Source organism: Stegostoma tigrinum, chromosome 8 (genome assembly GCF_030684315.1).
Source record: "Stegostoma tigrinum isolate sSteTig4 chromosome 8, sSteTig4.hap1, whole genome shotgun sequence".
In the NCBI taxonomy this organism is placed as follows: Eukaryota; Metazoa; Chordata; class Chondrichthyes; order Orectolobiformes; family Stegostomatidae; genus Stegostoma; species Stegostoma tigrinum.
The window spans coordinates 103,630,683-103,647,105 of NC_081361.1; the positions used below are offsets into that span (position 1 = coordinate 103,630,683).

Genomic DNA, 16,423 nt, shown 5'->3' on the forward strand with positions numbered 1-16,423 from the left:
TGGCTCTAGAAACTGTGGACGCATTGGTAATTATTTTCCAAGGTTTTATAGATTCAGGATCAGTTCCTGCGGATTGGAGGGTGGCAAATGTTGTTCCACTTTTCAAGAAAGGAGGGAGAGAGAAAACCGGAAATTATAGACCGGTTAGCCTGACGTCAGAGGTGGGAAAGATGCTGGAGTAAATTATAAAAGATGAAATTACGACTCATTTGGATAGCAGTAACCGGATAGGTCAGAGTCAGCATGGATTTACGAAGGGGGAATTGTGCTTGACTAATCTTCTGGAATTTTTGAGGATGTATCTATGAACATAGATAAGGGAGAACCAGTGGATGTAGTATACCTGGACTTTCAGAAAGCCTTTGATAAAGTCCCACATAGGAGATTGGTGAAAAAAATTAGGGCACATGGTATTGGGGGCAAAATACTGACTTGGATTGAAAATTGGCTGGCTGACAGGAAGCAAAGAGTAGTGATAAACGGGTCACTTTCAGAATGGCAGGCAGTAACCAGTGGGGTACCACAAGGTTCGGTGCTGGGACCGCAGCTGTTTACAATATACATTAATGATATAGACGAAGGCATTAAAAGTAATATTAGCAAATTTGCTGATGACACAAAGTTGGGTGGCAGTGTGAAATGTGAGGAGGATGTTATGAGAATACAGGGTGACTTGGACAGGCTAGGTGAGTGGACGGATGCATGGCAGATGCAGTTTAATGTGGATAAATGTGCAGTTATCCACTTTGGTGGCAAGAACAGGAAGGCAGATTACTATCTCAATGGAGTCAAGTTAGGTAAGGGGGAAGCACAACGGGATCTAGGTGCTCTTGTACATCAGTCAATAAAAGCAAGCATGCAGGTACAGCAGGCAGTGAAGAAAGCTAATAGCATGCTGGCCTTCATAACAAGAGGAATTGAGTAAAGGAGCAAAGAGGTCCTTCTGCAGCTGTACAGGGCCCTGGTGAGACCACACATGGAGTATTGTGTGCAGTTTTGGACTCCCAATTTGAGGAAGGACATTGTTGCTATTGAGGAAGTGCAGCGTAGGTTCACGAGGTCAATTCCCAGAATGGCGGGACTATCACATGTTGAAAGATTGGAGCGACTGGGCTTGCATACACTTGAGTTTAGGAGGATGAGAGAGGATCTGATTGAGGCATATAAGATAATTAAGGGATTGGACACTCTGGAGGCAGGAAGCATGTTTCCGCTGATTGGTGAGTCCAGGACCAGAGGGGAGACAGTTTAAAAATAAGGGGTAGGCCATTTAGAACAGAGTTGAGGAAAAACTTCTTCACCCAGAGAGTGGTGGATATATGGAATGCTCTGCCCCAAAGGCAGTGGAGGCCAACTCTCTGGATACTTTCAAGAAAGAGATAGATAGAGCTCTTAAAGATAGTGGAATCAAGGGTTATGGGGATAAGGCAGGAACAGGATACTGATTGTAGATGATCAGCCATGATCATAATGAATGGTGGTGCTGGCTCGAAGGGCCGAATGGCCTCCTCCAGCACCAATTGTCTATTGTCTATATTGAATGTCAGGGCTGGCTTGATGGGCTAATTGCCTTACCCTATTCATAAGAGTCAGAGAGGCATAGAGTCATACAGCATGGAAACAGGCCCTTGGTCTAACTCAGCCATGCTGACCAGGCTTCCCCAACTAAACGAGTCCCTTGCCTCGTCCCATTTGGCCCATTATTTGTCTTAATCCTCCATATTCATGTACCTGGCCAAATGTCTTTTAAATGTTGTCATTGCTCCTGTATTGACCACTTCCTCTGGCAGCTCATTCCACATGTGAACCACTCTGAGTGAGAATGTTGCCCGAGGGTCCCTTTTAAATCTTTCCCCTATCAGCTTAAAATTAGGTCATCTAGTTTTGAACTTACCTGACCCAGGGAAAAGACCTTTGCTATTCACTTTATCTATGCCCCTCATGATTTTACAATCGAGATCACCCCTCAACCTCCTACACTCCTACACAGGTAGTGAAGAAGTCCCAGTCTGTCTCAAGATAACACAGTGTGAAGCTGAATGAACACAGCAGGCCAGGCAGCATCAGGAGAGCAGGAATAACACGGTGTGGAGCTGGATGAACACAGCAGGCTAGGCAGCATCAGAGGAGCAGGAATAACATGGTGTGGAGCTGGATGAACACAGCAGGCCAGGCAGCATCAGAGGAGCAGGAAAGTTGATTTTTCAGGTCGGGACCCTTCTTCAGAAATGGGGAAGGGGTACAGGGGTCTAAATAAATAGAGAGGAGGGGTGGGGTTGGGGCTGGGGAAGGTAGGTAAGGAGGTGGGAGGGGCAGATAGGTGGGAGAGAAGATGGATAGGTTGTGTCAGGTCAAGGAGGCAGGGATGAGAGGGAGGGTTGGACATAGGATAAGGCCGGCGGGTGGGGAGATTTTGAAACTGGTAAAATCCGGTTGAGATGATTGGCCGGTAGGCTTCCGATTGGAATATGAGGTTCTGCTCCTCCCATTTCCGGGTGGCGTCACTGTGACACTGCAGGAGGCCCAGGATGGACGTATCATCCAGGGTGTGGGAGAGGGAGTTGAAATGGTTCGTAACCAAAGGTATTGTCGTTTGTCACGAGCCATTTTAACTCGTAGGGGTGGGGAGGGAAATATATCTTTAGTTGTGGGGTCAGATTGCAGGTGGCAGAAGTGACGGAGAATGAAACGTCGGATGGTGGGGTATCTGGATGGGAAGCTGGGTAGGTGGTGAACTATGAGGAGGATGCAGAGCTGTTGCAGTGTAATTTGGACAGGCTGAATGTGTGGGCAGATGCGTAGCAGATGAAGTATACTGTGGATAAATATGAGGTTATCTACTTTGGATTATTACCTAAATGGCAATAGTTTGGGAGAGAAGGAGGTGTAATGAGACCTGGTTGTCGCTGTGCACTAGCTGCTGAAAGTAACATGCAGGTGCAGCAAGTGGTGAAGAAGTCAAATGGCGTGTTAGCCTCATAGTGGGTGGATTCAAGAATAGCACCGGGATGTCTTGCTGTCATTGAACAGGGTACTTTGCCTTGTCATGCATAAATGATAAGAACAAGGAGGCTATGTTGGAGCTGTACAAAATTTTGGTTAGCCTTTCAAAAACAAAGAACAATACAGCCCAGGAACAGACCCTTTGACCCACCAAGATTGTGCTGACACATATGCCTTTCTAAACTAAAAACCTTTTAAGACCAGAAGAGACCATAAGACACAGGAGCAGAAATTAGGCCATTTGGCCCATCTAGTCTGCTCTGCCATTTAATCATGGCTGCTAAGTTCTTCAAATCCATTCTCCCGCTTTCTCCCTGTAACCCTTGATCCCCTTGATTATCAAGGACCTATCTATCTCAGTTTCAAATGTACTGAATGACCTTTGCTCCAATGTGGTTGTATCCCTTTGTTCCCTGCCTCTTCATCTATTTATCAAGATGCCTCTTAGACATCATTGTTGTATCCCCTTCCACCTCCTCCTCTGGCAGTACATTCCAAACACTTACCACCCTCTAAGTAAAAATCCGGACTCTCATATTTCCTTTAAACTTACACCCTTTTACCTTAAACATATGACTCTTGTAATTGGCATTCCTACCCTGGGAAACAGACTCTGACTATCTATTCCAACCACGCCTCTCATAATTTTGTAAACTTCTATCAGGTCTTTCCTCGTCTTTTGACATTGAAGTGAAAACAAACCAAGTTTTTCCAATCTCTCCTCATAGCTAATACCCTCCAAACCAGGCAAACTCCTGGCAAGCCATTTCAGTACCCTCTTCAAAGTTTCCACATCGTCTTTGTAGTGCTGCAACCAGAACTGTACACTATATTCCAAATACAGCCTAACTAATGTTCTATTCAGTTGCAAAATGACTTGCCAATTTTTATACTGTATATCCTGACCAATGAAGACCAACATGCTATAGGCCTTCTTGACCACCTTAAACACTTGTGTTGCTGCTGTCAGGGAACTGTGGGCCTGTACACCTAGATCCCTCTCTATGTTCTGCAGTTTACTGCATATTTCCCTCCTGCATTAGATCATCCAAAATATAACACCTTGCATTTGTCTGGATTAAAGTCAATCTGCCATTTCTTTGTCCAGGTGTTCAACACATCTATATCTTGCTGTATCCTCTGGCAATCCTCTTCACAATTCACAGCTCCCCCAATCTTTGTGCTATCTGCAAACTTAATAATCAGGCTATAGATGCTGCTTGGCCTGCTGTGTTCATCCAGCTTCACACTTTATTATCTTAATAATCAGGCTGCCTACATTCTCCTCCAAATCATACTACAAACAACAGGGGTATCAGCACTGATCCCACAAAACATCATTGGTCATAGATCTCCAGTCAGAAAAACACTCTTCCACTGCTAGTTTCTGTCTCTAAAACTGAGCCAGTTCTGCAGCCATTTTACCATCTCGCTGCGGCTCCCATGTGATTTCACCTTTTGTACCAGCCTGCCGTGAGGGACCTTCTCAAAGGCCTTCTTAAAGTCCATGTAGACAACATCCACAGCTCTGCCCTCATCAATCTTCTTTGTAATTTCCTTAAAAACCTCAATCAAGTTTGTGAGACATGACCCTCCCCACACGTTGCCATGCTGACTATAATGAATAAGTCCCCAAGTCCACAGCTGGAGTATTGTGGTGCAGTTCTGGAATCCACGTTATAGGAGGGATGTGATTGCACTGGAAAGGCTGCAGAGGGGATTTACCAGGATGTTGCCTGGGCTGGAAAGTTTTAGTTACAAAGAGTTTGGACAGACTGTGGTTCTTTTCCTTTGAGCCTGAGTGGGGATATTGTGAAGATGTATAAACTAGTGTAGCTAGTGTTGGCAGGAAGATACAATTCCACTTGGTGGAGCGTTCAGTGACCACGTTAAGCTGGAGATGCTGGTGGGGGGTAAGTGGTCACGAGGTTTACAGAGATGTGAGGAAAAGCTTTTTCACTACAGGATGGTGGGAATCTAGATCTCACTGCCTCTGAGTGTGGTTGAGCAGAAGCCCTTGTAACATTTAAGAAGTGTTTAGATGTATGCTGTAATGCCAAACCAAACCAGGCTATGGACCAAGTGCTGGGAAATGGGATTAAAATTGGGAGGTGGTTGTTTTTATTCAGCACACGCTCAATGGGCCAAAGGGACATTTTCTGTGCTGTAGACCTCTGTGACTCTAAAATTATTGCACCAGTGTTGGCTCTGCTGCATGAGAGAGAAGGAGTACTTGTGAGAAGGCTTTAGTAACAGGATACTCAATCAGAAGGGGAATACACTTGTGTCTGCAAATGAGACTCCAGGTCAACGTTACCTCCCAGGGTCTTTTTCTGTGCTACTGACCTACGTGACTCAATGACTATGGATTAAAACTATCCTATATTATTCATGTTCACATTGGGAGGTGATGTCTGCTGCTTCCCACAACTTGTAGGGCAGTTGTGGTGCAGTGGTAGTGTTCCTACTCTGAGCCACGAGCCCTGGGTTCAAGTCTGATCTGCTCCAAAGGTATGTAATGGCACTTCTGAACAGATTGATTAAAAAAAAATCTACACCAGTCCTTTACAAATGTGTTTCACTTTCCACCGCCAGGTTTTGGACATTGGGGACAGTTTAACCATTCCTGATGAATTTACAGAAGAGGAGAAGAAGTCAGGCATGTGGTGGAAGCAGCTGCTGTCTGGGGCAATGGCTGGTGCCGTGTCTCGTACTGGCACTGCCCCTCTTGATCGTCTCAAAGTTCTAATGCAGGTATCCCTGACAAAACAATCGCTGACTCCTCTGCTGCTGTCTGTTCTTGAATATAATTAAACAAAACAAAGCCTACATTATCAGCAATCACTTTCTCCGTAAGATTAAGTCACGTGGGATCTGCAATTAGTTGGTTGCCAATTTTCCAAGGATCTGTATCCCTGTGCTCCCTGCCCATTCATGTATCTGTCTAGATACACCTTAAACGATGCAATCATGTCTGCCTCTACCACCTCCGCTGCGTAAAGAACTTTCCACACATATCTCCCTCAAACTTCTCCCCTCTCACCTTGAAATCGTGACCCCAAGTAACTGAGTCCCCCACTCTGGGAAAAAGCTTCTTGCTATCCACCCTGTCTATACCTCTCATCATTTTGTAGACCTCAATCAGGTCCCCCCTCAACCTCTCTCTTTCTAATGTAAATAATCCTAATCTACTCAACCTCTCTTCATAGCTAGCGCCCTCCATACCAGGCAGCATCCTGATGAACCTCCTCTGCGCCCTCTCCAATGCATCCACATCCTTTTGGTAATGTGGTGACCAGAACTGTACGCAGTATTCATAGAACACAGAACATTACAGCACAGTACAAGCCCTTCAGCCCTCGATGTTGTGCTGACCTGTCATACCGATCTCAAGCCCATCTAACCTACACTATTCCATGTACATCCACACGCTTATCCAATGACGACTTAAATGTACCTAAAGTTGGCGAATCTACTACCTTTGCAGGCAAAGCGTTCCATTCCCTTACTACTCTCTGAGTAAAGAAACTACCTCTGACATCTGTCCTATATCTTTCACCCCTCAATTTAAAGCTATGCCCCCTCGTGCTCGCCATCACCATCCTAGGAAAAAGGCTCTCCCTATCCATCCTATCTAACCCTCTGATTATTTTATATGTTTCAATTAAGTCACCTCTCAACCTTCTTCTCTCTAACAAAAACAGCCTCAAGTCCCTCAGCCTTTCCTCGTAAGACCTTCCCTCCATACCAGGCAACATCCTAGTAAATCTCCTCTGCACCCTTTCCAAAGCTTCCACATCCTTCTTTCAATGCGGTGACCAGAACTGTATGCAATACTCCAAGTGCAGCCGCACCAGAGTTTTGTACAGCTACAGCATAACCTCTTGGTTCCGGAACGCGATCCCTCTATTAGTAAAAGCTAAAACACTGTATGCCTTCTTAACAGCCCTGTCAACCTGGGTGGCAACTTTCAAATTCCAAATGTGGTCGAACCAAAGTCCTATACAACTGCAACATGACCTGCCAACTCTTGTATTCAACACCCTTTTCGATGAATGAAAGCATGCTGTATGCTTTCTTGACCACTCTATTGTCCTGTGTTACCACCTTCAGGGTACAATGGACCTGAACACCCAGATCTCTCTATACATCAATTTTCCCCAGGGCTTTTCCATTTACTGTATAGTTTGCTCTTGAATTGGATCTTCCAAAATATATCGCCTCACATTTTCCCGCATTGAACTCCATCTGCCATTTCTCCACCCAACTCTCCAATCTATCTATATTTTGCTGCCTTCTCCAACAGCCCCTTTCACTATCTGCTCCTCCACCAATCTTAGTATCATCTGCAAACTTGTTAATCAGACCATCTTATACCTTCCTCCAGATCATTTGAGTATATCACAAACAGCAGTGGTCCCAACATGGATCTCTGTGGAACACCACTGGTCACAGTTCTCCATTTTGAGAAACTCCCTTCCACTACAACTCTGTCTCCTATTTCCCAGCCAGTTCTCTATCCATCTAGCTAGTACACCCTGGACCCCATGTGACTTCACTTTCTCCATCAGCCTACCTTGGGGAACCTTATCAAATGTTTACTGAAGTCCATGTATATGACATCTACAGCCTTTGCCTCATCTATCAACTTTGTCACTTCCTCAAAGAATTCTATCAAGTTGGTAAGACATGACCTTCCCTGCACAAAACCATGCTGCCTATCATGAATAAGCCTACTTTCTTCCAAATGTAAATAGATCCTATCCCTCAGTATTTTCTCCAGCAGCTTCCCCACCACTGATGTCAGGCTCACCAGTCTGTAATTAACTGAATTATCCCTGCTACCATTCTTAAACAAGGGGCAACATTAGCAATTCTGCAGTCCTCCAGGACCTCACCCGTGATCAAGGATACTGCAAAGATATCTATGAAGGCCCCAGCTATTTCCTCTCTCACTTCCCTCAGAAACCTAGGATAGATCCCATCTGGACCTGGGGACTTGTCCACCCTAATGCCTTTTAGAAAACCCAACACACCTCCCTCCTTATACTGACTCGGCAAACATCTGTCTCTAACCTCAACATCCATCATGTCCCTCTCCTCAGTGAATACCAATGCAAAGCACTCATTAAGAATCCCACTAATTTTCTCTGACTCCTCGCACAACTCCTTTGTCCAACCCTTTCTCCAGTTACCCTCTTGCTCTTTATGTACAAATAAAAGGCTTTGGGATTTTCCCTAAACTTTTTTGCCAAAGATATTTCATGACTCCTTTTAGCCCTGTTAATTCCTCATTTCAGATTCGTCCTCCTTTCCTGATATTCTTCCAAAGCTTTGTCTGTTTTCAGTCGCTTAGACCTTATGTGTGCTTCCTTTTTCTTGTTTGCTTGTCTCACAATTTCACCTGTCGTCCTTAATTCCCTAATGACTACCTAATGTTGCCCTTTCTATCCCTCATTTTTACAATGACATGTCTGTCCTGCACTCTAATCAACATCTCTTTAAAAGCCTCCCACATGTCAAATGTGGATTTACCCTCAAACAGCTGATCCCAAACCACATTCCCCAGCTCCTGTTGAATTTTGCTATTGTTGGCCTTCCCCCAATTTAGCAATCTTACTTCAGGACCACTCACGTCTTTGTTTATGAGTGTTGTAAAGCTTACAGAATTGTGGTCACTATTCCCAAAGTAATCCCTTACTGAAACTTCAACCCACCTGGCCGGACTCATTCCCCAACACCAGGTCCAGTATGGCCCCTTCCCGAGTTGGACTACATACATACTGCTCTAGAAAACCCTCCTGGATGCTCAACCATTCAAACTCCTAACGCTAAGCAAATCCCAGTCGATGTTGGGAAAATTAAAATCTCCCATCACCACCACCCTGTCTCTCCTACACCTTTCCATAATCTGTTTACATATTTGTACCTCTATCTCACACTCGCTGTTGGGAGGCCTGTAGTACAGCCCCAACATTGTTACTGCACCCTTCCTATTTCTGAGTTCTACCCATATTGTCTCACTGATTGAGTCCTCCATGGGGCCCTCCTTCAGCACAGCTGTGATATCCTCTTTGACCGGTAATGCAACTCCTCTACCCCTTTTACCTCCCTCTCTATCCCACCTGAAGCATCTGTACCCTGGGATATTTAGTGGCCAATCTTGCCATTCCCTCAACCAAGTCTCAGTAAAGCAATAACATCATACTCCCAGGTACTAATCCAAGCCCTAAGTTGATGAGTTGGATACAAAATTAGCATGCTCATAGGAGACAGAGGGTAGTTGTGGAGGGGTGTTTTTCTGTTTAGAGTTCAGTGAACATTGATGTTCCTTGTTTGTATGTAGATAAATGATTCAGATGAAAAGGCTGGTAGATTTCTAAGAAAGTTTGCAGACCACCTGAAAATTGGAGGAATTAGAACAAAGAACAAAGAAAATTACAGCACAGGAACAGGCCCTTCGGCCCTCCAAGCCTGCACCGATCCAGATCCTCTGTCTAAACCTATCACCTATTTTCCAAGGATCTGTATCCCTCTGCTCCCTGCCCATTCATGTATCTGTCCAGATACATCTTAAATGATGCTATTGTGCCCGCCTCTATCACCTCCACTGGCAACGTGTTCCAGGCACCCACCACCCTCTGCGGAAAGAATTTTCCACACATATCTCCTTTAAACTTTTCCCCTCTCACCTTGAAATCGTGACCCCTAGTAATTAAGTCACCCACTCTGGGAAAAACATTGAGAAAGGTTGCCAAAGGATACAGCAGGATGTAGGTCAGTTGGAAAGTTAGGTGGAGAAATGGCAGATAGAGTTTCATCTGGACAAGTTTGAAATTGATGGTTTTTGGAAGGCCAAATGCAAGACGAAAGTATGCAGTAAATGGCAGGATCCTTGGAATGATCTTGGGGTACACGTCCAGAGTGTCCTGAAAATGGCAACACAAGTTGGTAAGGTTGTAAAGAAGGCATAAGGCATGCTTGCAAGGTTCACCAGACCTGAAACGTTAACTCTGTTTTCTCCTCCACAGATGCTGCCAGACCTGCTGAGCTTTTCCAGCAACTTTGCTTTTGTTCCTGATTTACAGCATCCATAGTTCTTTTGGTTTTTATTTAGGAAAATGAATAACTGCTTATAGGGATTATTACTGGCTAACAATGTGTTGTGTGTAATAGCAGAGAAAAACACTGAAGGTGTAATACCTGCCCATTTATTTCCTACATCCCTCATATCCAAGGGCCCAACACATCTTCCAGGTGAAGCGGCACTTTACCTGCATTTCACACAATCTGGTCTACTGCATTCGCTGCTCACAATGTGGGCTCTTCTGCAGTGGGGAAATGAAGTGTAGGCTGGGTGACCTCTTTGCAGAACATCTACATTCTGCCCATGAAAAAGACCCTGACCTTCCAGTTGCTTGCCACTTCAACACACCACCCTGTTCTCTGGGTGGTAACATGTCTTGTCTCAGGCTTACTGCAGTGCTCCACAGTGAAGCTCAGCACAATCTGAAAGAGCAGCACCTTGTTTTCCACTTGAGAACGCTACAGCCTTCTGGACTCAGTATCAAATTCAGCAGTTTCAGGGCTTTAGCGCATTCCCAATGTTTTCTCCTACCATCGCACCTAGCCTTGTTATCATGTGGTCTGCTATTATACACGATCCATTGTTAGCCACTAAAAGTCCCCGTTAATAGCTCTTATATTTCCTAGGCTGACCATTATCAACATCTTTGTCTGTCCAACTGCTTTTCTATCTCTTTGGCCTTTATCTCTGTCTATTATTTACTTCTCACCCCCTCCCCTGACCCCATTTTATGCATAAAATGTAACTTTTCCTAGCTACCATCAATTCTGAAGAAGGGTCGCTGAACCTGAAATGTTAACTCTGATTTCTCTCCACCAATGCTGCCAGGCCTGCTGATTTTTTTTTTTCCAATTTCCCTTTCTGTTTCTGATTTCCAGCATCCACATTTCTTTTGGTTTGTTTGTATAAAACATTAGTCAGGCCACATTTGGAGAACTGTGGGCAATTCTGGTTGCCACACCAAAGGAAGGAAGTCTTTGGAGAGGATGGAAAGCAGGTTTACCATGATGATGCCTGGGTCAGCATCTTTTAGCTTTAAGGTGAGGTTGGACAAACTTATCTTTGCTAGAGTGTCAGAGAGGTGGCCTGACATAAGTATGTACAAGTATGAGAGGCATGGATAGGGTGCGTAGCCAGAATCTTTTTCCAGACTGGAAATGTCAGATATCGGGAGCCCAAGTTTAAGGTGAGAGTGGGAAAGTTTAAAAGAAATATGTGAGGCAAGTTTTTTGTTAAGTGGTAGAAGCAGATATGATGGCAATGTTTAAGAGACATTTAGACAGATACATGAACAGTCTGGATATGGAGAGATATGGACCATGTGCAAGCAGATTTGCTTAGGTTAGAATGGCATCATAGTTGGCACAGACATGCTGGGCCAAAGGACCTGTTTCTGTGCTGCAGTGTTCTTCTATTCCAGCAAAATCTATCTCTACATCTTTTGTATGAACATAACAACAGTTTTTGTACTTTGTATTTGCTAAACAACTACCTTTTTCAGTAATGTACAGTATAACAGGTAATTTAGCATTGTAAGCATCACAAGAAAAGGCTAATAACCATCCATAATGAGAATATACGATAGGGTTAATGCATGATTTATATCAGGTAGTTAGGACTCCATTGGGAGAAGTCACTGGGTGTCAGGTTAGTGGCATTTGTGTAGTCAATTTATCTACATCTGTACTCTTATCTTTCTGCTAAATAAAAGCAAATTACTGTGGATACTGTTATATTTTAACAAATTTTATACTATACCAAAACCAGGTCCATTCTTCCAAATCAAACCAAATGAATATATACGATGGATTCAAACAGATGCTTAAAGAGGGAGGCGTGGCATCTTTGTGGCGAGGAAATGGGATGAACGTGGTGAAAATAGCACCAGAAACAGCCATCAAATTCATGGCTTATGAGCAGGTACTGACGTTTTTGGAACTTGTCTTTCAAATGTAAATGTTGAGCATGTCAGCACCATGGTTTCTGTCTGTGGGCATTGCTGCTGAAGTAGGTATCATTTCAGCACAGTCAGAAGTGAACTTGATTCATAAATCTTTGCAGATATAAGGTGCCATTTTTCTAATGTCGGACCAAAGAACCAAATCAGTGTTGCTTTTGGAAACAGTTTGACGTTGGGTATACTTTCAGGTCCAGCAGTTGATGGATCAGTATTGGGATTGCTGTTGGTTCTGAGTGGTGGATTGAGCCTACTGTCAAGAACTGGGTTAATAGCAGCTCCAGGAGTTGGATTGATGCCAATCCAGAAACAGGATCAATGCTGATTCCGATAGCAGGGACCTTTACTGATTCCTGGAGTGGAATCAATATTGGTTCTAGAAACTGAATTGATCCTGATTCCAGGAACTGGATTGCCACTGCAGGATGAAGTCAGACTGGTGAAAAGCCCTTCCATGCCTCTGAATTTTTGGCATTTGACCTTTCTTCCATTTTCTGCAGTATAAGAATCTGTTTGCAAAGGACAAGCAAAACATCACAACCTCTGAGAGATTTCTCGCAGGATCACTGGCTGGGGCAACTGCACAAACCAGTATTTATCCAATGGAGGTAAGTCTGGATCATTGAAAAACCTGGGGATCAGCTCTAATATTCCGCAGGTGAACATAGAACATAGAACATTACAGCACAGTATAGGCCCTTCGGCCCTCGATGTTGTGCCGACCTGTCATACCGATCTCAAGCCCATCTAACCTACTCTATTCCATGTACGTCCATATGCTTATCCAATGACGACTTAAATGTACCTAAAGTTGGTGATTGTAGATCAATTACCAAGTATTCCCAGCACAAATAAAAATCAAAAGAACTGCAGATGCTGTAAATCAGGAACACAAAGGAAGTTGCTGGAAAATCTCAGCAGGTCTGGCAGCATCTGTGAAGGGAAAAACAGAGTTAATGTTTCAAGTCTGCTGACCCTTCCTCAGAACTGATAGTGGCTGGGAAAATGTTAGCTTATATGCAGAAAAAAGGGAGGAGAATAGGGTAGGGAGTCAACAAAGAACAAAGAAAATTACAGCACAGGAACAGGCCCTTCGTCCCTCAAAGCCTGCGCCGATCGAGATCCTCTGTTGAAACCTGTCATCTATTTTCTAAGGGATAATGGGAACTGCAGATGCTGCAGAATCCGAGATAACAAAGTGTAGAGCTGGATGAACACAGCCGGCCAGGCAGCATCTTTGGAGCACAAAAGCTGACGTTCCAGGCCTAGACCCTTCATCAGAAAAGGGGGATAGGGAGAGGGTTCTGAAATAACTAGGGAGAGAGGGGGAGGCAGATCGAAGATGGATAGAGGAGAAGATAGGTGGAGAGGAGACAGACAAGAGAAAGAGGCGGGTATGGAGCCTGTAGAGGTGAGTATAGGTGGGGAGATGGGGAGGGGATAGGTCAGTCCGGGGAGGATGGACAGGTCGAGGGGGCAGGACGAGATTAGTAGGTAGGAAATGGAGGTGCGGCTTGAGGTGGGAGGAGGGTATAGGTGAGAGGAAGAACAGGTTAGGGAGGCAGGGACGAGCTGGGCTGGTTTTAGGATGCGGTGGGGAGAGGAGGGATTTTGAAGCTTGTGAAATCCACTCCCCATCGCATTCCTAAGACGACATGTCCATCCTGTGCCACAATGATGCCACCCAAAGGTTGCAGGAACAGCAACTCATATTCCACTTGGGGACCCTCAGCCCAATGGTATCAATGTGGATTTCACAAGCTTCAAGATCTCCCCTCCCCCCACTGCATCCCAAAACCAGCCCAGCTCGTCCCCGGCTCCCTAACCTGTTCTTCCTCTCACCCATCCCCTCCTCCCACCTCAAGTCGCACCTCCATCTCCTACCTCATAACCTCATCCCGCCCCCTCGACCTGTCCGTCCTCCCTGGACTGACCTATCACCTCCCTACCTCCCCACCTATACTCCCCTCTACAGCCTCCATCCCCGCCCCTTTAACTTCACTGTCTCCTCTCCACCTATCTTCTCCTCTATCCTTCTTTGATCCGCTTCCCTCTCTCTCCCTATTTATTTCAGAACCCTCTATCCATCCCCCTTTTCTGATAAAGGGTCTAGGCCCGAAACGTCAGCTTTTGTGTTCCTAAGATGCTGCTTGGCCTGCTGTGTTCATCCAGCTTCACACTTTGTTATCTATTTTCTAAGGGTCTGTATCCCTTTGCTCCCTGCCCATACATGTACCTGTCCAGATACATGTTAAAAGACGCTAACGTGTCTGCATCTGCCACCTCCGCTGGATTCCAGGCACCCACCACCCTCTGTGTAAAGAACTTTCCACGCATATCTCCCCTAAACTTTCCTCCTCTCACTTTGAACTCATGACCCATAGTAATTGAGTCCCCTACTCAGGGAAAAAGCTTCTTGCTATCCACCTTGTCTATACCCCTCATGATTTTGTAGACCTCAATCAAGTCCCCCTTCAGTCTCCATCCTTCATTAGAAATATAATCCTAATCTACTCAACCTCTCTTCATAGCTAGCGCCCTCCATACCAAGCAACATCCTGGTGAACCTCCTCTGCACCCTCTCCAAAGCATCAATATCCTTTTGGTAATGTGGCGACCAGAACTGTACACAGTACTCCAAATGTGGTCTAACCAAAGTCTTATACAACTGTAACATGACCTGCCAACCCTTGTACTCAATACCCCGTCCGATGAAGGGAAGCATGCCGTATGCCGTCTTGACCACCCTATTGACCTGTGTTGTCACCTTCAGGGAACAGTGGACCTGAACACCCAGATCTCTCTATACATCAATTTTCCCTAGGACTTTTCCATTTACTGTACAGTTCGCTCTTGAATTAGATCTTCCAAAATGCATCACCTCGCATTTGCCTGAATTGAACTCCATCTGCCATTTATCTGCCCAACTCTCCAGTCTATCTATATTCTGCTGTAATCTCTGACAGTCCCCTTCAGTATCTGCTACTCCACCAATCTTAGTGTCATCTGCAAACTTGCTAATCAGACCATCTACACCTTCCTCCAAATCATTTATGTATATCACAAACAACAGTGGTCCCAGCATAGATCCCTGTGGACACCACTGGTCACCGGTCTCCAATTTGAGAAACTCCCTTCCACTACGACGCTCTGTCTCCTGTTGCCTAGCCAGTTTTATATCCATCTAGCTAGTACACCCTGGACCCCATGCAACTTCACTTTCTCCATCAGCCTGCCATGGGGAACCTTACCAAATGCCTTACTGAAGTCTATAAACGATAGGATAGAGCCTAAACACAGAGATGAGCAGTAGGACAGACAAAAAAAGTGTTGATAACAATCAGGCTGGGAGGGTGAGCAGTTGTTAATGGGGACGATTAGTGACTAACAACAGATGGTGTGTAATGGCAGACTATGTGGTAACAAGGCCTGGCAATATGGGGTAGGGGGCTGGAACATAAGAACTAGGAGCAGGAGTAGGCCATCCGGCCCCTCAAGCCTGCCCCGCCATTTAAAGAGATTATGGCTGACCTTTTTGAGACTCATCTCCACTTACCCACCCACTCACCATAACCCTTAATTCCTTTACTGTTCAAAAATTTATCTAGCCTTGCCTTAAAAACATTCAGCGAGGTAGCTTCAACCACTTCACTGGGCAGGGAATTCCACAGATTCACAACCCTTTGAGTGAAGAAGTTCCTCCTCACCTCAGTCCTACATCTGCTTCCCTTTATTTTGAGGTGATGCCCTCTAGTCCTAGTTTCACCTGCTAGTGGAAACAACCTCCCTGCCTCCACCTTATCTGTTCCCTTCTTAATCTTAGATGTTTCTGAAAGATCTCCCCTCATTCTTCTGAATTCCAATGAGTATAATCCGAGTCTACTCAGTCTCTTCTCATAATCCAACCCTCTCAACTCTGGAATCAACCAAGTGAATCTCCTCTGCACCCCCTCCAGTGCTACTATGTCTCTTCTCAAGTAAGGAGACCAAAACTGCACACGGTACTCCAGGTGTGGCCTCACCATGGGAGAGTTTCGGCCCTAAAATTATTGAACTGGACATTGAGTCCAGAGGGCTGCAGGGTCCCCAAGTGGAAAATGAGGTGTTGTTCTTCCAGCTTGCCTTAAGCTTCGCTAGTACACTACAGCAAGCAGAGACAGAGATGTTGGCCAGGGAACAGGGTGGTGTGTTAAAGTGGCACGCAACAGGTTTTATTTGCGAGCAGAATGTAGATGTTCTGCAAAGCGGTCAGTCCATGAACTCCAGTCTAACCCTGACTTTGTCATTAAGCCTGCCGATACGGGTGGTGTTGTTGTAGTCAGGCGTTCTGACCTCTGCCGTGCAGAGGCTGAGCGCCAACTCTCAGATACCTTCTC

The 16,423-nt window shown here is 45.1% G+C and overlaps 1 protein-coding gene across 1 annotated transcript in view; it reads left to right on the forward strand.

Moving 5' to 3' along the window:
• LOC125456018 (mitochondrial adenyl nucleotide antiporter SLC25A24-like) overlaps nt 1-16,423 on the forward strand; it is a 60,542-nt gene that overhangs the window by 15,614 nt on the left and 28,505 nt on the right. The window contains exons 5-7 of the mRNA XM_059648214.1: nt 5,599-5,757; nt 11,858-12,010; nt 12,548-12,655. Coding sequence (XP_059504197.1) covers nt 5,599-5,757; nt 11,858-12,010; nt 12,548-12,655 — 420 coding nt within the window. The remainder of the gene's footprint in view (nt 1-5,598; nt 5,758-11,857; nt 12,011-12,547; nt 12,656-16,423) is intronic.